We start from the raw sequence: 23615 nt of genomic DNA, 5'->3' as shown, positions 1-23615 counted from the left end.
GGGATCTGGTTTCTTTTGAGGTATCTTTAGCTGAGCCAAGGTGTTTAGTTCATTAATGAGCAATGGAGGTTCATCCCCCCAAGTCTCATTACCAAATAATTTGGCATTCAGCTTCATGATTGCTCTAGGGTACTTAGTGACTTGCTCTTTAGTGATAGTTTCATCCTCTTCAGAGGAAGAATACTCATCAGAGCTCATGAATGACAGAAGTAGGTTCAATGGAATCTCTATGGTCTCTGTATGAGCCTCAAATTCCCTTGGTTTCTCAAAGGGGAACTTCTTTTTGTTCAGAGGACATCCCATGAGATTTTTCTCATTGGGAATCACGTCCTCCTCACCCTCTCCAAGTTCGGCCATGTTGGTCATGGTTATGGCCTTGCACTCTGTCTTTGGATTTTCTTCTGTGTTGCTTGGGAGAGGGCTAGGAGGAGTTTCAGTAACCTTTTTACTCAGCTGACCCACTTGTGCCTCCAAATTTCTAATGGAGGATCTTGTTTCATTCATAAAACTTAGTGTGGTCTTAGATAGATCAGAGACTATGGTTGCTAAGCCAAAACGACTCTGCTCAGAGTTCTCTATTTGTTGCTGAGAAGATTATGGGAAAGGTTTGCTATTTCCAAACCTGTTTCTCCCACCATTATTGTTATTGAAGCCTTGTTGAGGCTTCTGTTGATCCTTTCATGAGAAATTTGGGTGATTCCTCCATGAAGAATTGTAGGTGTTTCCATATGGTTCTCCCATGTAATTCACCTCTTCCATTGCAGGATTCTCAGTGTCATAAGCGTCTCCTTCAGAGGAGGATTCTTTAGCACTGCCAGATGCAGCTTGCAATCCAGTCAGATTTTGAGAAATTATATTGACTTGTTGAGTCAATATTTTGTTCTGAGCCAATATGACATTCAGAGTATCAATGTCAAGAACTCCTTTCTTCTGAGTTGTCCCATTATTCTGACCTCCCTGCACACAAACGCGTTTTTCTGGAGCTACAGAAGTCCAATTGATGCGCTCTCAATTGGGCTGGAAAGCTAACATCTTTGGCTTTCCAGAAATGGTTAATGGTCCATACTTTTCCTGAGATTTGATGGCCCAAACTGGCGTTAAAACGCACACCAGAGACCCTTTTCTGTCGTAAAATGCCGGAACTGGCACCAGAACTAGAGTTAAACGCCCAAACTGGCATCCAAGCTGGCGTTTAACTCCAGAAAAGGCCTATGCACGTGTAAAACTCAATGCTCAGCCCAAGCACACACCAAGTGGGCCCCGGAAGTGAATTTCTGCACTATCTACACTTAGTTACTTATTTTCTGTAATCTTTAATAACTAGTTTTGTATAAATAGCACTTTTGACTATTGTATTTCAATCTTTGAATCATCTTTCGATCTTTTGATAAACTTTATGCTTGGCTGGCCTCATGCCTAAGCTATTTTCTATTATGTCTTTTCCAACGGTGGAGTTTCTACACCTCATAGATTAAGGTGCGGAGATTTGCTGTTCTTCATGAATTAATGCAAGTACTATTGTTTCTCTTTCAATTCACGCTTACTTCTTCTCCAAGATATACTCTCGTACTTAATTCAGTTAAGTTAGAATGAAGGGGTGATCTGTGACAATCACCCAATATCATCGTTACTCGCTTAGCCAAGATCCGCGTGCCTGACAACCACAAGCGTTCTACATGATGTTCAACGTAGTCATTGGATGACAGCCAGAGTATAGTCTCTTGGGTCTCTGATCCACGGACCGAGTCTGTGAGGTTAGAACCTTCGTGGTATAGGCTATAACCAATTGGCAGAATTCCTGAGATCCGAAAAGTCTAAACCTTGTCTGTGGTATTCCGAGTAGGATCTAGGACGAGATGACTGTGACGAGCTTCAAACTCACGAATATTGGGCACAGTGATAGTGTGCAAAAGGATAGAGAGATCCTATTCTGACAAAAGTGAGAACTGACAGATGATTAGCTGTGCCTGGTATTTTTCATCCGAGACGAGAAACCCGACAGTTGATTAGTCGTACAGAAACCATAGTTGAACCATTTTCACTGAGAGGACGGATGGTAGCCATTGACAACGGTGATTCGCCAACATACAGCTTGCCATGGAAGGGAGCAGGCATGATTGGATGAAGACAATAGGAAAGTAGAGGTTCAGAAGCAACAAAGCATCTCCAAACACTTATCTGAAATTCCCACCAATGAATTACATAAGTATCTTTATTTTAATTGATGTTTTATTTATCTTTCAATTATCAAAACTCATAATCAATTGAATCCGCCTGACTAAGATTTACAGGATGACTATAGCTTGCTTCAAGCTGGCAATCTCCATTGGGTCGACCCTTACTCGCGTAAGCTTTTATTACTTGGATGATCCAGTGCTCTTGCTGGTTAGTTGTACCGAAGTTTGTGAAAAGTGTGATCACAATTCCGTGCACCAAGTTTTTGGAGCCGTTGCCGGGGATTGTTCGAGTTTGGACAACTGACGGTTCATCTTGTTGCTTAGATTGGGTAATCTTCTTTCTTGTTTGAGTCTAGTGTCAAATTTTAAGTTTGGTGTCAACTGCATTTTTTTTTTAATTTAAGTTTCTTAAAATTTTCAAAAATTCATGCATTATGTTCTTCATGATCTTCAAGTTGTTCTTGATGATTTTCCTTGTTTGATCTTTAATTTTTCTTGTTTTGTGTTTTTCCTTGTTTTTCTTGTGCATTTTCGAATTGTTAGTTATAACGACCCAACTTCTAGCATGTCTAGATCATACTAGAAATTGAATGTTACCAACTTGTTTTTCCTTTTTGTATTATTAATTAATAAATATAAGCCTGTACGTTGTTAAAACCCCGCGAATTTTACAAGTAAATTTTTTTTAAAACAAGAATAATTTAAAGTCGCATACCTTCCATATATCAAGGGATAATTCAACATTCACAAACATAAAACAAACGATAACAGAATATGGAACAACACACTATAATATACACCATGTTACAGAAGTGGCTCAGTCATATAAGCATAGAGCTATTGTACAGCACCCCTAAGTCAGTGACTCATATAGTATGTACATATATGTACATAAGACGCCCCAGGGCCTGGCCTGACCAAAAGCCCCTAAGCTGGCACCCAGGCTAGCCTAACTCTATGATATGCCTATTCCCTCTAATCATGCTAACAAAAGTGAGGGAGACACTCTAATGTACTGAAGTTAGACTAGGCGTCTCAAAAAGTCTCCTCAATCCTGGTCCAGAGTACCTCACGAAAAACCACCGGGCGAATGGTGATGCTCGCCTGCTGGCGCCTCGCCTGGCTCATCGTCATCGCTGTCAGAGGAGATAACTATGAAGTTAGGATTTTCCTCTGGATCTTCTTCTTCCTCGTCCTCTTCTTCTGCCGGAGTGATAGCAGAGGAACCACTGCTGGCCACAGGAACCATAAAAGGATAGCTACCAAACAAAATACAGTCGGGAGAAGGAGGTGGCGCCTCCATGATCTGATCATACTCATGTCCCTACTGCTCATCAAAGACAAGAGGCTCGATCGGCTCAGGTAAAGGATCAAGCTCGGGTGGCAACACAGGAACACCCCACTCATCAAGGACAAAAGGTGCAAGAGGTGCCTCATGGATAGGCTGGACAGGTATAGGCTCATCAGGTAGAGGAGGTTCAGGTGGAGGAGGATAGTCAGGTGGAGGTGGCATCTGCTCCTCAGGATGAGGTATCCCAGGTCCTCCGGGGTGTAACCAAGATAAAGGAAAGTCATAGGGTGCATCAGGATTAAAGTATGCTGTCCTAATAGGGTACTGGAAAGGTCTACCACGAACTACATAATTACGGATACGAGGTACCGCATAGTAGATGTAATACTCGCCGCGCACCGGGTCCTCGTGGATGTACGGTGGATCAATCTTGTAGAATAGGACTCCCGTGTCCATCTGTAGAGGTGTAAGGGGTAAGAACTGGGGAGTTCTTAGTAAGGTCGGGGTTTACAGTTATGTTCATTTATTATGTCCGTGGTCATAGAAGTATAAATAAATGTAGAGTAATATGTACATAACAGCAACATAAACTAACACATGAACAAGAGAGAAAATAGGAAGTAAATGTACATTCACACATTAATATGCAATCACACAGTTATGCTCAAACAAACAAGGAATAGAACAAGAACACAAGAAGATAAGCTATAAATAATGCATAAACAAGTATGATGCATGTCTGTTCCTACTGCAGGTAATAAGCTCATTTGTCGGTTTCGACCCGCACCCGACGCAATCCGACCCTCCAAGTCAGATAAGACCTTCCCAGAACTTAATCCCAGATTAAGTACCGCATACCCTCTACCAAGTGCTCTCGACTTGCAGGGCTGGTATTTGCTCAGGTCTCAATATACCACAGGTATACGAGTCAGGCCTCTACCAAGCATTCAGCTTGCAGGGCTGGTACTACTCTACCGCAGCCTGTCTGGGAAGCAACATCACAATACGGGCGTCCCCGCACAACATTCACAAGCATTGCCCGAAGGCTCATAATTCACATATAACCATACTTTTCATCACTTAGCAATCATCATAAATCAAGCATTACAACATCACAGAAATCTCATTTTACAATTCTCTGTTTACTCTGTAAGGTCAGGTACACAGCTATATCACTTTTAACTCCTTTTCTTTTTAACATAAACACAGGTTTCAAAATTTTGTTTCTTTACCTCCTATACCTCTATATCTTCTCTTATACCTCTTCTTAGGTGTTTAGTAAAGGAAATTAGAGAATTCTGGACTCAAAACTGCCTTCCTAAGACTTTTAGGAAAAACTGTCTTTTTATCAATATTTTATTATTATTAATAAAATAATATTATTATTAAAATAATATTATTAATAAAATAATATATTAATATTTTATTATTAAAACAATAATATTTTATTTAACTTTCAAAAATTGTATTTTGACCCCTGGACTTCTTGGAAATTGCACTTTGACTCCTATAACTTTTAATAATTGCATTTTAGCCCTTCAACTTTTGATTAATTAAATTTCAACCCCAAACTTTTTAATAATTGCATTTTGACCCCAAAACTCCATGAATACACGTTTTCATGTTCTTCCAATAACCAAAAACATTTTTCCAAAAGTTCATCAGATTTTTGCTTGATTTTCAGCTAGTTTTTCAATCTTTTCGGAAACCGATTTGAACCCGATTTTTATCAAACCAAAGAGAAACTTTTCAGCCATCAAATACACATCAAATAAGCATAAAAAAACATGATTTTCATGGCTGGAATGTCACGTTTTCCAGCAACACCAACAGCCACTTCAAAACCATCATAAACATGATTTTCAAGCATTAAACAACAAGATTTCATGATCAAACCATCACACAAACACCCAAAATCAAACCTCAAGCAACAAGATCTGATTTAACACTTCAAGAACACAGCCAATCATTGATTAATTTACCAAACCTTACCTCCTTTGCTGCTGTCCAAGATTGCACCAAAAACAAGCTTCCAGAAGCACTTTTACGCCTATTTTAACATAAAAAACAATTTTAGAATCTTATGAACCATGAAGGCTAAAGCTTCATGATGATGAGAAGAAGGTTTTCCTCACCTTAAGGTAACTAGAAATCACGTTTTCTTGGAGCTTTTGGTGATTGAATAAGAGATCCTAAGAGAAAACATGAAGAAAACATCATTAGCTTAAGGAACCACCATGGCCGAATCTTCAAGGAGGAGGAGCAGCCTTCATACCTTGATTTACTCCATGAAAAGTGACATAGAAATGAAGAGGAGGAAGAGGTGAACACTTTGGTAAGATTAGATTTTTGATAGGGGTTTCGATTTGAGAAAGAACGGAGAAAGAAGCTCAGGTGTTCATGGAAGCTTCATGGTTTTCTTTCATGGTGTTCTAAGCTTTTCCAAGAACAAAAATGATAGCCAAGCTGTCCAAGGGAGACCGTGGCTTTTGGATGATGATTATCCAAAAGTTTCTTGTCAAAATATCTCAGAAAAGGATAATTACTAAAACTAGATGTATTAGAACTTAAGTAATTACACTGCTAATGGATAAACATTAAGTTACTTAGTGTAAATGACACTAGTAACTGGATAATCATAAGAATAAAAGATATATGATGAAGCATTAGCAGTGCTAAGTTCATCTAAGAATGCCGGTATTATCCGTTACCGGTAGATTTCTAGCTCAGTTATTATATTACTAAACATAGATCAACATTAATCACAGTAAAGAAGATAATAATATAATATTCTGAATAAAATAATAATATATGAATATTATATTAATATAGTTTTTCTCTCGAAATTCGTGACCAGCTCGTCACATAGAGACTAACCACGGAAATCAGAATTTTGAAATTTGGGCCCGAAGTGGCTCAAAAACGCAACTCTTCGCGATGTGCCTACTTAGATTAGGAGAGGTGTCCTGTGCAATCAAGATGCTGACTCAGCAGCTTGATGACGCAGCACCTGTGCAGTGGATGTGCTTATATGCATAGAAATTCCTAAAAATTCTGTAAAAATTCCGTTTGATCCCGAAAAAGTGTCGTTTCTTCGGGGCTAGGCCGTTACATTCTACCCTCCTAAAAGAAAATCTTGTCCTCAAAATTTCAATTACCTGAAAAGAGAAACGGGTAGTCTGTTCTCATCTTGTCTTCCAGCTCCCATGTGTACTCTTCAGTCCCAGTTTGTCCCCATGCTACCTTAACCAATGATACTGTCTTACCTCTAAGCTGTTTGTCACTTCGCTCCACAATCCTGACTGGTAGGGTTTGATATGTCAAGTCAGCTTGCAGCTGTATTGTCTCTAGTTGTAAAACATGGCTTTCGTCGGGATTATACTTTTTGAGTTGTGAAACATGAAAAAATCATGAAGGTTTGACAAATAAGGAGGGAGAGCTACTTGGTATGCTACTGGACCGACTCTTTTAAGAATTTGAAAAGGACCTAAGTAATGTGGATTCAATTTCTTAGTCCTAAGAGCTCTACCTATTCCAGTCGTAGGTGTCACTCTTAAGAAAATATGGTCTCCTTCGTTAAATTCTAAGGGCCTACGCCTAATATCTGAATAGCTCTTTTGTCGACTTTGGGCAGTTTGAATCTTCTCTCGAATGTGCTTAATCCGTTCGGTAGTTTCTTGTACCAAGTCTGGCCCCAAAATCCTGCCTTCCTCCTTGTCATACCAGCATAATGGTGATTGACACTTTCTTCCGTAGAGGGCCTCATATGGTGCCATTCCGATACTCTGTTGATAACTGTTGTTGTAGGCAAACTCAATCAATGGCAAGTATTTGTCCCAGTTACCCTGTTGGTCCATCACGCAAGATCTCAACATATCTTCCAAGGTACGAATTGTTCGTTCTGTCTGTCCATCAGTCTGTGGGTGATATGTTGTACTTAAGTGCAACTTTGTCCCAAAAGCTTTCTGTAGAGCTCTCCAAAATCTAGAAGTAAACCTTGGATCTCTGTCTGACACAACTGATGAAGGTATTCCATGCACTCGTATTATCTCTTGAATGTATAACCGGGCAAATTTCTCCAAGCTGTGACCAATTTGAATTGGTAGAAAATGCGCTGATTTTGTCAATTGATGATCTACAATTACCCAAATTGCATCATGCCCGGCAGAGGTTCTTGGTAACCCAATAACAAAATCCATCGTAATCTCTTCCCATTTCCATTGCGGTATCTCCAATGGTTGTAGGGTTCCAGGTGGTTTTTGATGTTCCACCTTAATCTTCTGGCAAGTGAGACACTTTGAAACATACGTTGCTACATCTTTCTTCATTCCCGGCCACCAGAACATCTTCTTCAGATCTTGGTACATTTTAGTCGTCCCGGGATGGATAGAAAATCTGCTTTCATGAGCTTCGGTCAGAATGTTCTTTCTTAAGTCCTCCTGAGCAGGTACACAAATTCTGTTCCTATATCTCCATATTCCCTTTTTATCTTGGCATACCTCTTCCGGCTGATCTGCCTTCATCCGTGTTAACAATGCCAGTATTCCTGAATTCTGGGCTTGAGCTTGCTGAATAGCTATCTTAAAGTCAGATGTTAATTGTAGTTGCGCCATAACAATTCCTCTTGATGTCTCTCTCATTCCTAATTTTAAGTTTTCAAAGGCTGAGATCATTTCTTCTTCCTTGATCATCATCTAAGATATGCCCAAACTCTTCCGACTCAAAGCATCTGCGACTACATTTGCCTTCCCAGGATGATAGCTCAACTTAAAATCATAATCTTTTAAGAATTTCATCCATTGCCTCTGCCTCATATTAAGGTCTTTCTGATCAAAGATATACTTCAAACACTTATGATCAGAGAAAACTTCAAATTGGGCTCCGTACAAATAGTGCCTCCAAATCTTAAGTGCAAAGACCACTGCTGCTAATTCCAAATCATGTGTCGGATAGTTCCTTTCGTGAGGTCTTAATTGTCTCGAAGCATAAGCTACCACATTCCTATGCTGCATCAATATACATCCAAGTCCCTTGAAAGAAGCATCACAATACACCTCAAAAGGTTCCTGTGGGTCTGGTAACACCAAAACTGGCACCGTCGTCAATTTTACCTTTAAAGTTTCAAAGCTTTCTTCACACTTCTCTGTCCACTCAAACGGAACTTCCTTCCTAGTAAGGCGAGTCAAAGGTATAGCTATCTGTGAAAAACCCTTGATAAACCGCCGATAGTATCCTGCTAACCCCAAGAAACTACGAACTTCTGTAACTGTCTTGGGTTGCTTCCATTGTACTACGGCCTCGATCTTTAAAGGATCTACAGTTATACCATCTCGTGTGATCACATGTCCCAAGAATGCCACTTCTATCACCCAAAACTCACATTTCGACAATTTCGCATATAGCTTCCGTGCTCTTAATATTTGCAACACAATCCTCAAATGCTCTCCATGTTCTTCTTCTGTCTTGGAATAGATGAGGATATCATCTATAAAGACTACCACAAACTGATCTAGATACGGACGAAAAATGCGATTCATATAATCCATGAATACAGCAGGAGCATTAGTCAGTCCAAAGGACATAACCGTATACTCATAGTGACCGTACCTAGTTCGAAAGGCAGTCTCAGGTATATCTGATTCCTTCACTCGGATTTGATGGTAACCTGACCGCAAATCAATCTTCGAGAATACTGTCGCACTTCTCAGCTGGTCCATCAGATCATCTATCCTTGGGAGTGGATACTTGTTCTTGATTGTGATCTTGTTCAATTGCCGATAATCCACACATAACCTCATTCCACCATCCTTCTTCTTTACTAGTAACACTGGAGCTCCCCATGGTGATACACTCGGACGAATAAACTTCTTCCCCAGCAATTCATCCAACTGATTCTTTAACTCTGCTAGTTCCAACGGTGACATCTGATACGGTGCTATAGAAATTGGCCCGGCTCCAAAAACCAGATCAATACTAAACTCTATCTCTCTCTGAGGTGGAAACTCAGGTATATCATCCGAAAAAACATCAGGAAACTCCTTCACCACTCGAATTTGCTCCAAGTCTTGTTCATTAGTTTCTGAGCTAGCCGATAGTAGAACGTAACCCTCTAACCCACTATTTCTAGAAATAACTCTTAGGGAATTCAAATAGAAGGTACAAGACTCAACTGGTTCAGTGTGCATTTCAGATGATGGAAATATAGCAATTCGTTTAAAACAATCAAGGAAAACCTGATGCTTAGACAACCAATCTAGACCTAAGATAATATCTAAACCACACAAAGGCAAACAAACCAGGTCATGTATAAAAGTCCTAGCCTCAATAACAAAAAGCACGTGTTGACATACTTGACTAGTCAAGGCATTTTGAGATGTGGGTGTACGAACAATTAGATTATAATCTAACATGGTGAAATCTAATCCCAACTCATGCGCAACAGTCTCAGAAATAAATGAATGTGATGCACCAGAGTCATACAGTACAGTTAAGAGTCGAGATTTGACATAGCACTGACCTTGGATTAGGGAGTCTGATTTCATTGCGTCATCAGCAGTCATAGCAAACACACGCCATTGCTGTCGCGGCCTATCTATTCCTTGTACTGGCTTCTTCGGACAGTCCTTAGCCATATGTCCAGGCTGACCACAAGAAAAACAGATAATGCCTGTAAGTTGACAAGGTCTACCTCCATGCTCCTTTCCACACTGCCTACATACTGGTCGCATCTGCGCCTGCTGAGGTCGCTTACCCATATCCTGTCTCATTCTTCCTCCATTCCCTCCTGTAGGATGTGCATGAACATTTCTATTCTGATTGTACCTTCGTGAAGGCATTGCTCCCTGCTTAAAATTCCTTCCCTGGGGAGCTGTATACCGATTATAATTCTGAAAAGAAGATCCTGGGCGATTCATCCGAGTTGCAGCTATCTTCTTAGTACAGTCTTCTACTAGCTGACTCTTATTAACCAACTCCGCAAAATTCCATATTTCCAATGGAACCACTGAGTTTAACAAATCTTCACGGAGTCCTCCTTCAAATTTCAATCATTTCCACTCTTCGAAATCTGCATGATTCCCTTGACAAACCTTGGAAAAACGACATAAATCTTCAAACTTCCTTGTATACTCAGCAACAGACATACTTCCCTGTTTTAACTGCATCAACTCCATCTCCTTTGCCTCACAAGTAGCTCTAGGAAAGTACTTCTTATAGAACTCTTCTTTGAAAACATTCCACAAAATATTACCCTCATCTTGCTGCAGTAAACGTTGAATGTCCTGCCACTAGTGCTGAGCATCCCCTTCCAACATATAAGTAGCAAATTCTACATACTGTTCTTCCGGGACATGTTGTGCCCTCAAGGACCTTTCTATGCCTCGGAACCAATTATCAGCTTCAGTTGCTACAGTCGTACCCTTGAACTTCGGTGGATTAACTTTCAAGAAAGCAGCTAATGTCATAGGCCTATCATGATTCATGTTATCTCCATCACCGTTCCCACCATTCTCACCGTTACGGTCATTGTTAAGCTCTCCATTACGTTCCCTCAGACGGTTAACTACTCGGGTAGTAGCAGTCGCCGTTTCACGCACAGCCTCAGCCATAGCGTGAATCACAGCAAACAGATTATCATCGTTTCGTAGTGGATTGTTAACAGTAGACCCTTCCTGATCGCTACGTCTCCGTGGAGGCATCCTGATTCTATTCACACCAAACAATCAATACCAAGGTGATCAGTCTTAATACCTCAAGTTGGACGTGAACATTATCAGAATAAAAGCACAAAGACATTCATGCAACACATATCACATAGATACCCTATAAGCATGAGACACACCACAGAGCATACAATAAAGCATGATTCAGTCCATTCCCCAGGCTCTAACAGGAAGAACTGCTCTGATACCAAATTGTAACGACCCAACTTCTAGCATGTCTAGATCATACTAGAAATGGAATGTTACCAACTTGTTTTTCCTTTTTGTATTATTAATTAATAAATATAAGCCTGTACGTTGTTAAAACCCCGCGAATTTTACAAGTAAATTTTTTTTAAAACAAGAATAATTTAAAGTCGCATACCTTCCATATATCAAGGGATAATTCAACATTCACAAACATAAAACAAAAAATAACAGAATATGGAACAACACACTATAATATACACCATGTTACAGAAGTGGCTCAGTCATATAAGCATAGAGCTATTGTACAACACCCTTAAGTCAGTGACTCATATAGTATGTACATATATGTACATAAGTCGCCCCAGGGCCTGGCCTGACCAAAAGCCCCTAAGCTGGCACCCAGACTAGCCTAACTCTATGATATGCCTATTCCCTCTAATCATGCTAACAAAAGTGAGGGAGACACTCTAATGTACTGAAGTTAGACTAGGCGTCTCAAAAAGTCTCCTCAATCCTGGTCCAGAGTACCTCACGGAAAACCACCGGGCGAATGGTGATGCTCGCCTGCTGGTGCCTCGTCTGGCTCATCGTCATCGCTGTCAGAGGAGATAACTATGAAGTTAGGATCTTCCTCGGGATCTTCTTCTTCCTCGTCCTCTTCTTCTGCCGGAGTGATAGCAGAGGAACCACTGCTGGCCACAGGAACCATAAAAGGATAGCTACCAAACAAAATACAGTCGAGAGAAGGAGGTGGTGCCTCCATGATCTGATCATACTCATGTCCCTGCTGCTCATCAAAGACAGGAGGCTCGATCAGCCCAGGTAAAGAATCAAGCTCGGGTGGCAACACAGGAACACCCCACTCATTAAGGACAAAAGGTGCAGGAGGTGCCTCATGGATAGGCTGGGCAGGTATAGGCTCATCAGGTAGAGGAGGTTCAGGTGGAGGAGGATAGTCAGGTAGAGGTGGCATCTGCTCCTCAGGATGAGGTATCCCAGGACCTCCGGGGTGTAACCAAGATAAAGGAAAGTCATAAGGTGCATCAGGATTAAAGTATGCTGTCCTAATAGGGTACTGGAAAGGTCTACCACGAACTACATAATTACGGATACGAGATACCGCACAGTAGATGTAATACTCGCCGCGCACCGGGTCCTTGTGGATGTACGGTGGATCAATCTCGTAGAATAGGACTCCCGTGTCCATCTGTAGAGGTGTAAGGGGTAAGAACTGGGGAGTTCTTAGTAAGGTCAGGGTTTACAGTTAAGTTCATTTATTATGTCCGTGGTCATAGAAGTATAAATAAATGTAGAGTAATATGTACATAACAGCAACATAAACTAACACATGAACAAGAGAGAAAATAGGAAGTAAATGTACATTCACACATTAATATGCAATCACACAGTTATGCTCAAACAAACAAGGAATAGAACAAGAACACAAGAAGATAAGCTATAAATAATGCACAAACAAGTATGATGCATGTCTGTCCCTACTGCAGGTAATGAGCTCATTTGCCGGTTTCGACCCGCACCCGACACAATCCGACCCTCCAAGTCAGATAAGGCCTTCCCAGAACTTAATCCCAGATTAAGTACCGTATACCCTCTACCAAGTGCTCTCGACTTGCAGGGCTGGTATTTGCTCAGGTCTCAATATACCGCAGGTATGCGAGTCAGGCCTCTACCAAGCATTCAGCTTGCAGGGCTGGTACTACTCTACCGCAGCCTGTCTGGGAAGCAACATCACAATACGGGCGTCCCCGCACAACATTCACAAGCATTTCCCGAAGGCTCATAATTCACATATAACCATACTTTCCATCACTTAGCAATCATCATAAATCAAGCATTAAAACATCACAGAAAGCTCATTTTACAATTCTCTGTTTACTCTGTAAGGTCAGGTACACAGCTATATCACTTTTAACTCCTTTTCTTTTTAACATAAACACAGGTTTCAAAATCTTGTTTCTTTACCTCCTATACCTCTATATCTTCTCTTATACCTCTTCTTAGGTGTTTCGTAAAGGAAATTAGAGAATTCTGGACTCAAAACTGCCTTCCTGAGGCTTTTAGTAAAAACTGTCTTTTTATCAATATTTTATTATTATTAATAAAATAATATTATTATTAAAATAATATTATTAATAAAATAATATATTAATATTTTATTATTAAAATAATATTTTATTTAACTTTCAAAAATTACATTTTGACCCCCGGACTTCTTGGAAATTGCACTTTGACCCTTATAACTTTTAATAATTGCACTTTAGCCCCTCAACTTTTGATTAATTAATTTTCAACCCCAAACTTTTTAATAATTGCATTTTGACCCCAAAACTCCATGAATACATGTTTTCATGTTCTTCCCAAAACAAAAACATTTTTCCAAAAGTTCATCAGATTTCTGCTTGATTTTCAGCTAGTTTTTCAATCTTTTCGGAAACCGATTTGAACCCGATTTTTATCAAACCAAAGAGAAACTTTTCATCCATCAAATACACATCAAATAAGCATCAAAAATCATGATTTTCATGGCTGGAATGTCACGTTTTCCAGCAGCACCAACAGCCACTTCAAAACCATCATAAACATGATTTTCAAGCATTAAACAACAAGATTTCATGATCAAACCATCACACAAACACCCAAAATCAAACCTCAAGCAACAAGATCTTATTTAACACTTCAAGAACACAGCCAATCATTGATTAATTTACCAAACCTTACCTCCTTTGCTGCTGTCCAAGATTGCACCAAAAACAAGCTTCCAGAAGAACTTTTACTTCTATTTTAACATCAAAAACAATTTTAGAATCTTATGAACCATGAAGGCTGAGGCTTCATGATGATGAAAAGAAGGTTTTCCTCACCTTAAGGTAACTAGAAATCACGTTTTCTTGGAGCTTTTGGTGATTGAATAAGAGATCCTAAGAGAAAACATGAAGAAAACATCATTAGCTTAAGGAACCACCATGGCCGAATCTTCAAGGAGGAGGAGGAGCCTTCATACCTTGATTTACTCCATGAAAAGTGACATAGAAATGAAGAGGAGGAAGAGGTGAACACTTTGGTAAGATTAGATTTTTGATAGGGGTTTCGGTTTGAGAAAGAACGGAGAAAGAAGCTCAGGTGTTCATGGAAGCTTCATGGTTTTCTTTCATGGTGTTCTAAGCTTTTCCAAGAACAAAAATGATAGCCAAGCTGTCCAAGGGAGGCCGTGGCTTTTGGATGATGATTATCCAAAAGTTACTTGTCAAAATATCTCATAAAAGGATAATTACTAAAACTAGATGTATTAGAACTTAAGTAATTACACTGCTAATGGATAAACATTAAGTTACTTAGTGTAAATGACACTAGTAACTGGATAATCATAAGAATAAAAGATATATGATGAAGCATTAGCAGTGCTAAGTTCATCTAAGAATGCCGGTATTATCCGTTACCGGTAGATTTCTAACTCAGTTATTATATTACTAAACATAGATCAACATTAATCACAATAAAGAAGATAATAATATAATATTCTGAATAAAATAATAATATATGAATATTATATTAATATAATTTTTCTCTCGAAATTCGTGACCGGCTCGTCACATAGAGACTAACCACGAAAATCAGAATTTTGAAATTCGGGCCCGAAGTGGCTAAAAAACGCAACTCTTCGCGATGTGCCTACTTAGATTAGGAGAGGTGTCCTGTGCAATCAAGCTGCTGACTCAGCAGCTTGATGACGCAGCACCTGTGCAGTGGAGGTGCTTATATGCATAGAAATTCCTAAAAATTCTGTAAAAATTCCGTTTGATCCCGAAAAAGCGCCGTTTCTTCGGGGCTAGGCCGTTACATTAGTGACCCTAGTACAAAAGTTCTTAAGTTTGGTGTCTTGCATGTCATTCTTTTCGTATAAATTTTCAAAAATATGTTCTTGATGTTAATCATGATCTTCAAAGTGTTCTTGGTGTTCATCTTGACATTCAAAGTGTTCTTGGATGCATTATTTGTTTTGATCTTAAAATTTTATGTTTTGTTTCATTTTGTTGTTTTTCTCTCTCCTCATTAAAAATTCAAAAGTAAAAAAAATTATCTTTTCCTTTTTCTTCTCATAATTTTCGAAATTTTGAGTTGACTTGGTCAAAATTTTTAAAATTTAGTTGTTTCTTGTTAGTCAAGTCAAAATTTCAATATATATATATATATATATATATATATATATATATATATCTTTTCAGTAAATAATACAGAAAATTGAAGGTTCAGAACATAAAGCAGAGGAATCACAGAGAAAAAGAGCTCACTAGCGTTAAAACGCCAGTAAAGAGGCACTTTGGGCGTTAAACGCCAGAATGGCTATCATTATGGGCGTTTAACGCCAGTAAAGGTATCATTCTTGGTGTTAAATGACAGAATGGGCAGCATTCTGGGCGTTTAACGCCAGAAACAGCAGCATCCTGGGTGTTCAGAAAAACGCCCAGTAACAAGGGATTTCTGGCATTAACACCAGCCAGGTATTAAACGCCCAAAATGGCTACCAGATGGGCATTAAACGCCAGAATGGCTATCATTCTGGGCGTTTAACGCCAGAACAGCAAAGGGGAGGTAATTTCGTTTCCAATTCATTTTTTTCAAATTTTCGTGTTTTTATTCATAATTTTAAATGGCTACATTTTTCATCTCTTTTAAATTTTAAAATCTTATCTTTTTTTATATCATCTTTTTCTATCTTATTCTTTTCTTTTATTTTTCTTTTAATGTTTTCAAAAATTTTAACACTAATTTTTCAAAATATTTTTTTTAATTTTATTTCATATTTTCGAAAATCCTTGCTAACAATTAATGTTTTGATTCAAAAATTTCAAGTTTGTTACTTTCTTGTTAAGAAAAGTTCAATCTTTAAATTCTAGAATCATATCTTTTAGTTTCTTGTTAGTCAAGTCATCAACTTTAATTTTAAAAATCAAATCTTTTTAATTTTTCTTTCAACTCTTTTTCAAAATAAATTTCAACCATATCTTTTTAAAATTTTAATTTCAAAATCTTTTTCTAATTTCTTATCTTTTCAAAATTATTTTCAAATCTTTTTCAACTAACAACTTGACTTGTTTGTTTTAATTTTAAAGGAGCTTACTATTCCCTTATGGAGCTCTGCTGTTCCTCATGAATTAATGCAAAGTACTATTGTTCTTCTATTCAACTCAAGCTTATTCTTATTCTAAGATATTCACTCGCACTTCAACATGATGAATGTGAGGATCCGTGACACTCATCATCATTCTCCCTTATGAATGCGTGCCTAACAACCACTTCCGTTCTACATGCAATAGCTTGAGTGTGTATCTCTTGGCCTCCTGGTTCACGACGCATGGTTGCCTCTCTGACAACAGAGCCTTCCATTTCGTGCGATCAGAATCTTCGTGGTATAAGCTAGAATCAATTGGCAGCATTCTTGAGATCCAGAAAGTCTAAACCTTGTCTGTGGTATTCTGAGTAGGATCCGGAATGGGATGACTGTGACGCGCTTCAAACTCGCGACTGTGGGGTGCAGTGACAGTGCTCAAAAGGATCAATAGATCTTATTCCGACACGATCGAGAATCGACAGCTGATTAGCCATGCGAGAAACCGTAGAGGACCATTTTCACTGAGAGGACGGATGGTAGCCATTGACAACGGTGATCCACCAACATACAGCTTGCCATGGAAGGGAGTACGCATGACTGGATGAAGGCAGTAGGAAAGCAGGGATTCAGAAGGAACAAAGCATCTCCATACGCTTATCTGAAATTCCCACCAATGAATTACATAAGTATTTCTATCTTATTTTATGTCTTATTTATCTTTTAATTATCAAAACCCCATACCCATTTGAATTCGCCTGACTGAGATTTACAAGGTGACCATAGCTTGCTTCAAGCCGACAATCTCCGTGGGATCGACCCTTACTCACGTAAGGTATTACTTGGACAACCCAGTGCACTTGCTGGTCAGCTGCGCGGAGTTGTGAGAAAAGTGTGAACTCACAATTTCTTATTTTTCTTTTCAAAATAATTTTCAAAAAAATACAAAAAAATTTATAAAATCATAAAAATTAAAAATATTTTGTCTTTCTTGTTTGAGTCTAGTGTCAATTTTTAAGTTTGGTGTCAATTACATGTTTTTATTTTTTGCAAATTTTTGAAAACTCATGCATGGTGTTCTTCATAATCTTCAAGTTGTTCTTGATGATTTTCTTTGTCTGATCTTTAGATTCTCTTGTTTTGTGTCTTTTGTTGTTTCTCATGTGCATTCTCAATTTGTTAGTATTTCAAGTATGAAAATTTCTAAGTTTGGTGTTTTGCATGTCTTTCTTTTCTTAAAAATTTTCAAAAAAATATGTTCTTGATGTTCATCTTGACATTCAAAGTGTTCTTGCATGCATTGTTTATTTGATCTTAGTTTTTCATGATTAGTTTCATTTTGTTGTTTTTCTCTCTCATCATTAAAATTCAAAAAAATTTCAAAATTATGTCTTTTCAAGTCAATAATACAGAGAATTGAAGATTCAGAACATACAGCAGAGGAATCACAGAGAAAAAGCTGGGCATTCAAAACGTCCAGTGAAGAAGGAATTCTGGCGTTTAAACGCCAGCCAGGGTACCTGGCTGGGCGTTTAAACGCCAGCCAGGGTACCTGGCTGGGCGTTTAACACCCAAGGAGGTAGACAAGTGGGCGTTAAACGCCAGAATGGATACCATTCTGGGCGTTTAACGCCAGGATAGGACCAAGGAGGTAGTTTTGCTTTCAATTAAAATCTTTTTTAAAATTTTCAAGTTTTAAAACTAATTTTTCAATCATATCTTTTTCATATCCTCTTTTATCAATCAAATCTTTTTCAAAAATCAAATCTTTTTCAACCATATCTTTTCAATCATATCTTTTTAAAAATCTTTCTTCAATCATATCTTTTCAATCATATCTTTTTAAAATAAAATCTTTTTCAATCATATCTCTTTTATTTTGATTTCAAAAATCTTTTCTAACCTCTTATCTTTTCAAAACTTACTATTTCTTATATTTTTCAAAACCACCTAACTACTTCTCCCTCTCTAATTTTCGAAAACCACTAACAACTTTTTCAAAATTCTTTTTAATTAACTAATTGTTTTAAATTCTAATTTTATTTTATTTAAAATTTTTTTGAAAATTCTCCGTCTCTCATCTCTTTCTATTTAATCACTAACACTCCTCCTCTCTTAATAATTTGAACCCTCTCCACTCTTTATATGTTCGAATCCTCCTTAGTCTACCTCATCTTTCTATTCTTCTTTTCCTCTAACACATCAAGAAATCTCTATACTGTGACATAGAGGATTCCATACTTTCTTTGTTTTCTTCTCTTTCATATGAGTAGGAATAAAGATAAAGGCATTCTTGTTGAAGCTGATCCTGAACCTGAAAGGACTCTGAAGAGGAAGCTAAGAGAAGCTAAAGCACAACTCTTTGAAGAGGACCTGACAGAAATTTTCAAAAAAGAAGAAGACATGGCAGCCGAAAATAACAAAAATGCCAACAATGCAAGGAAGGTGCTTGGTGACTTTACTGCACCAACTCTCGACTTCTATGGGAGAAGCATCTCTATCCCTGCCATTGGAGCAAACAACTTTGAGCTTAAGCCCCAATTAGTTTCTCTGATGCAACAGAATTACAAGTTTCATGGACTTCCATTGGAAGATCCTCATCAGTTCTTGGCTAAATTTTTGCAAATCTGTGACACTGTTAAGACCAATGGAGTTGATCCTGAGGTATATAGACTTATGCTTTTCCCTTTTACTATAAGAGACAGAGCTAGTATATGGTTGAACTCACAACCTAGAGACAACCTGAACTCTTGGGAAAAGCTGGTCAATGCCTTCTTAGCTAAATTCTTTCCACCTCAAAAGATGAGTAAGCTTAGAGTGGAAGTTCAAACCTTCAAACAAAAGGAAGGGGGATCCCTCTATGAAGCTTGAGAAAGATACAAGCAATTGATTAGAAGGTGTCCTTCTAACATGCTTTCAGAATAGAGCATCACAGGTATCTTCTATGATGGTCTATCTGAGTTATCCAAGATGTCATTGGACCATTCTACAGGCGGATTGATGAGCGGATAATTTATACACTTTTTGGCATTGTTTTTAGTATGTTTTTAGCAATTTTAGTTGAGTTCTTAGTATATTTTTATTAGTTTTTAGTTAAAATTCACTTTTCTGGACTTTACTATGAGTTTGTGTGTTTTTCTATGATTTCAGGTATTTTCTGGCTGAAATTGAGGGACCTGAGCAAAAATCTGATTCAGAGACTGAAAAGGACTGCAGATGCTGTTGGATTCTGACCTCCCTGCACTCGAAGTAGATTTTCTAGAGCTACAGAAGCCCAATTGGCGCGCTCTCAACGGCGTTGGAAAGTAGACATCCTGGGCTTTCCAGCAATATATGATAGTCCATACTTTGCCCAAGATTTGATGGCCCAAACCGGCGTTCAAAGTCACCTTCAGAATTCCCAGCGTTAAACGCCGGAACTGGCACCAAAATGGGAGTTAAACGCCCAAACTGGCACAAAAGCTGGCGTTTAACTCCAAGAAGAGTCTCTACACGAAAAATGCTTCATTGCTCAGCCCAAGCACACACCAAGTGGGCCCGGAAGTGGATTTTTATGTCATTTACTCATCTTTGTAATCCTTAGGCTACTAGTTTCCTATAAGTAGGACCTTTTACTATTGTATTTTCATCTTCGAACAGCTAGTTCTTAGATCATTGGGGGCTGGCCTCACGGCCATGCCTAGACCTTGTTCTTATGTATTTTCAACGGTGGAGTTTCTACACACCATAGATTAAGGTGTGGAGTTCTGCTGTACCTCGAGTATTAATGCAATTACTATTGTTCTTCTATTCAATTCCGCTTGTTCTTGTTCTAAGATATTCATTCGCACTCAAGAACTTGATGAATGTGATGATTATGTGACGCTCATCATCATTTTCACTCATGAACAAAGTGACTGACAACCATTCTTGTTCTACAAGCAAACGAGGCTCTAATGTTTATCTCTTGGATTCCTGATAACACGATGCATGGTTGATCGCCTGACAACCGAGTGCTCGCCTGACAACCGAGCCAGCCATTCCGTGAGATCAGAGTCTTCGTGGTATAGGCAAGAACTGATGGCGGCATTCAAGAGAATCCGGAAGGTCTAACCTTGTCTGTGGTATTCTGAGTAGGATTCAATGATTGAATGACTGTGACGTGCTTCAAACTCCTGAGGGTGGGGCGTTAGTGACAGACGCAAAAGAATCACTGGATTCTATTCCGGCCTGATCGAGAACCGACAGATGGATAGCCGTGCCGTGACAGGGTGCGTTGAACATTTCCACTGAGAGGATGGGAGGTAGCCACTGACAACGGTGAAACCCTTGCATAAGCTTTCCATGGAAAGGAGTAAGAAGGATTGGATGAAGACAGTAGAAAAGCAGAGAGACGGAAGGGAAAGCATCTTCATACGCTTATCTGAAGCTCTCACCAATGATGTACATAAGTATCTCTATCTTTATCTTTATGTTTTGTTCATCATCTATACCCATTTGAGTCTGCCTGACTAAGATTTACAAGGTGACCATAGCTTGCTTCATACCAACAATCTCCGTGGGATCGACCCTTACTCGCGTAAGGTTTATTACTTGGACGACCCAGTGCACTTGCTGGTTAGTTGTGCGAAGTTGTAGTGATCACGATTTCGCACACCAAGTTTTTGGCGCCGTTGCCGGGGATTGTTTCATGTATGGACAACTGACGGTTCATCTTGTTGCTTAGATTAGGTATTTTTCAGAGTTCTTAAGAATGAATTCTAGAGTTTCATGATGATCTGTTGAAGTCTGGCTGGCTGTGAAGCCATGTCTAATCTTATTGGACCGAGGTTTCAACTGATCATCACAAGAGCTTGTTGATCTCTATCAATCTTGCTATTGGAGCAATGATCTGCTAAGGCTTGGCTGGCCATTGGCCATGTCTAGTGTTTTGGACCGGAGCTTTTTTTGAAAGTTTGGCTGGCTGTGAAGCCATGTCTAATTCCTGGACCGGAGTCTTAGACTAGCATTGCAATGATTCCTGGAATCCAAACTGAGAATTCTGAAACCTTTATTTTCTATTTTCATATAATTTTCGAAAAAGCACAAAAAAATTACAAAACCATAAAAACCAAAAAAAAAAGATTTTATGTTTCTTGTTTGAGTCTAGTGTCTAATTTTAAGTTTGGTGTCTTGCATGCATTGTTTATTTGATCTTGGTTCTATTTTCAAGTCAATAGTACAGGGAACTGAAGATTCAAAATATGCAGCAGAGGAATTACACAGAAAAAGCTGGGCGTTCAAAACGCCCAGTGAAGAAGGACAGACTGGCGTTTAAACGCCAGCCAGGGTGCCTGGTTGGGCGTTTAACGCCCAAAAAGGTAGTGCACTGGGTGTTAAACGCCAGAATGTGCACCATTCTGGGCGTTTAACGCCAGGATGGCACAAGGGGGAGGATTTTGTTTTCAAATCAATTTTTTTTTTTCAAGTTTTCAAAGTTTTTCAAAATCAAATCTTTTTCAAATCATATCTTTTCAATCAAATGTTTTCAAAATCAATTTCTTTCCTTTTTCAAAGATACTTGCTAACAATTAATGATTTGATTGAACATTTCATGTATGTTGCCTTTTCTGTTGAGAAAGGTTTAATGTTTGAATCATATCTTTTCTTGTTAGGCAAGTCATTAATTTTTAAAATCAAATCTTTTTTTTTAAATTGTTTTCAAATCATATCTTTTCAATCATATCTTTTTAAAACCATAACTTTTTAATCATATCTTTTTAATCACATCTTTTTCAAATTAGTTTTCAATCATATCTTTTTGATTTCTAATTTCAAAATCTTTTTCAAAAATCACTTGATTCCTTTTCCACTTTTAGTTTTCGAAAATTATCAATCAATTTTTCAAATGTTTTTAAAATCTTTTTAATTAATTTTCGAAAATTCTCTTCCCCTCTTCTCACATCCTTCTATTTATGGAGTACCACTCCTTCTCAATGCACAATTCGAACTCTATTTGACTAAGTTCGAATTCTTCTACCTGTTCCTTCTAATTTTCTTTTCCTCTGACACCTCAAGGAATCTCTATACTGTGACATAGAGGATTCCATATTTTCTTGTTCTCTTCTCTTTCATATGAGCAGGAGCAGAGACAAAGGCATTCTTGTTGAAGCTGACCCTGAACCTGAAAAGACCTTGAAGCAAAAGCTAAGAGAAGCTAAGGCACAACTCTCTGTAGAGGACCTAACAGAAATCTTCAAAGAAGAAGAACCCATGGCAGCCGAAAACAACAACAATGCAAGGAAGGTGCTGGGTGACTTTACTGCACCTACTCCCGACTTCTATGGGAGAAGCATCTCTATCCCTGCCATTGGAGCAAACAACTTTGAGCTTAAGCCTCAATTAGTTTCTCTAATGCAACAGAATTGCAAGTTCCATGGACTTCCATTGGAAGATCCTCATCAGTTCTTAGCTGAATTCTTGCAAATCTGTGACACTGTCAAGACTAATGGGGTTGACCCTGAAGTCTACAGACTTATGCTATTCCCTTTTGCTGTAAGAGACAGAGCTAGGATATGGTTGGACTCACAACCTAAAGAAAGCCTGGACTCATGGGAAAAGCTAGTCAATGCCTTCTTGGCAAAGTTCTTTCCACCTCAAAAATTGAGTAAGCTTAGAGTGGAAGTCCAAACCTTCAGACAAAAGGATGGAGAATCCCTCTATGAAGCTTGGGAAAGATACAAACAATTAATCAGAAAATGTCCTTCTGACATGCTTTCTGAATGGAGCATCATAGGTATTTTCTATGATGGTCTCTCTGAACTATCCAAGATGTCTTTGGATAGCTCTGCTGGAGGATCTCTTCATTTGAAGAAGACGCCTGCAGAATCTCAAGAGCTAATTGAAATGGTTGCAAATAACCAATTCATGTACACTTCTGAAAGGAATCCTGTGAACAATGGGACAAGTCAGAAGAAAGGAGTTCTTGAGATTGATACTCTGAATGCCATTCTGGCTCAGAACAAGATACTGACTCAACAAGTCAATTTGATTTCTCAAAGTCTGTCTGGAATGCAAAATGCACCAAGCAGTACTAAGGATGCTTCATCTGAAGAAGAAGCTTATGATCCTGAGAACCCTTCAATGGAAGA

General features: G+C 38.6%; 2 protein-coding genes and 1 non-coding gene across 3 annotated transcripts; all 3 read right to left on the bottom strand.

The window, feature by feature from the left end:
- Positions 1–3501: 3501 nt before the first annotated feature.
- Positions 3502–3924, bottom strand: LOC130949482 (uncharacterized). The gene has a single exon (XM_057878189.1). The coding sequence runs from the start codon at positions 3922–3924 to the stop codon at positions 3502–3504; it is 423 nt and encodes a 140-aa protein (XP_057734172.1).
- Positions 3925–11907: 7983 nt separating this feature from the next.
- LOC130949481 (early nodulin-75-like) lies at positions 11908–12585 on the bottom strand. Its single transcript, XM_057878188.1, has one exon. It carries the CDS (start codon positions 12583–12585, stop codon positions 11908–11910), a length of 678 nt encoding a protein of 225 aa, XP_057734171.1.
- A 10548-nt stretch (positions 12586–23133) lies between these two features.
- LOC130952115 (small nucleolar RNA R71) lies at positions 23134–23241 on the bottom strand. Its single transcript, XR_009074295.1, has one exon. It is a non-coding gene; the product is annotated as a small nucleolar RNA R71 (small nucleolar RNA).
- Positions 23242–23615: the final 374 nt, after the last annotated feature.

This window comes from Arachis stenosperma, chromosome 9 (genome assembly GCF_014773155.1).
Source record: "Arachis stenosperma cultivar V10309 chromosome 9, arast.V10309.gnm1.PFL2, whole genome shotgun sequence".
NCBI lineage: Eukaryota > Viridiplantae > Streptophyta > Magnoliopsida > Fabales > Fabaceae > Arachis > Arachis stenosperma.
This window is presented reverse-complemented; position numbering and strand designations above follow the sequence as displayed.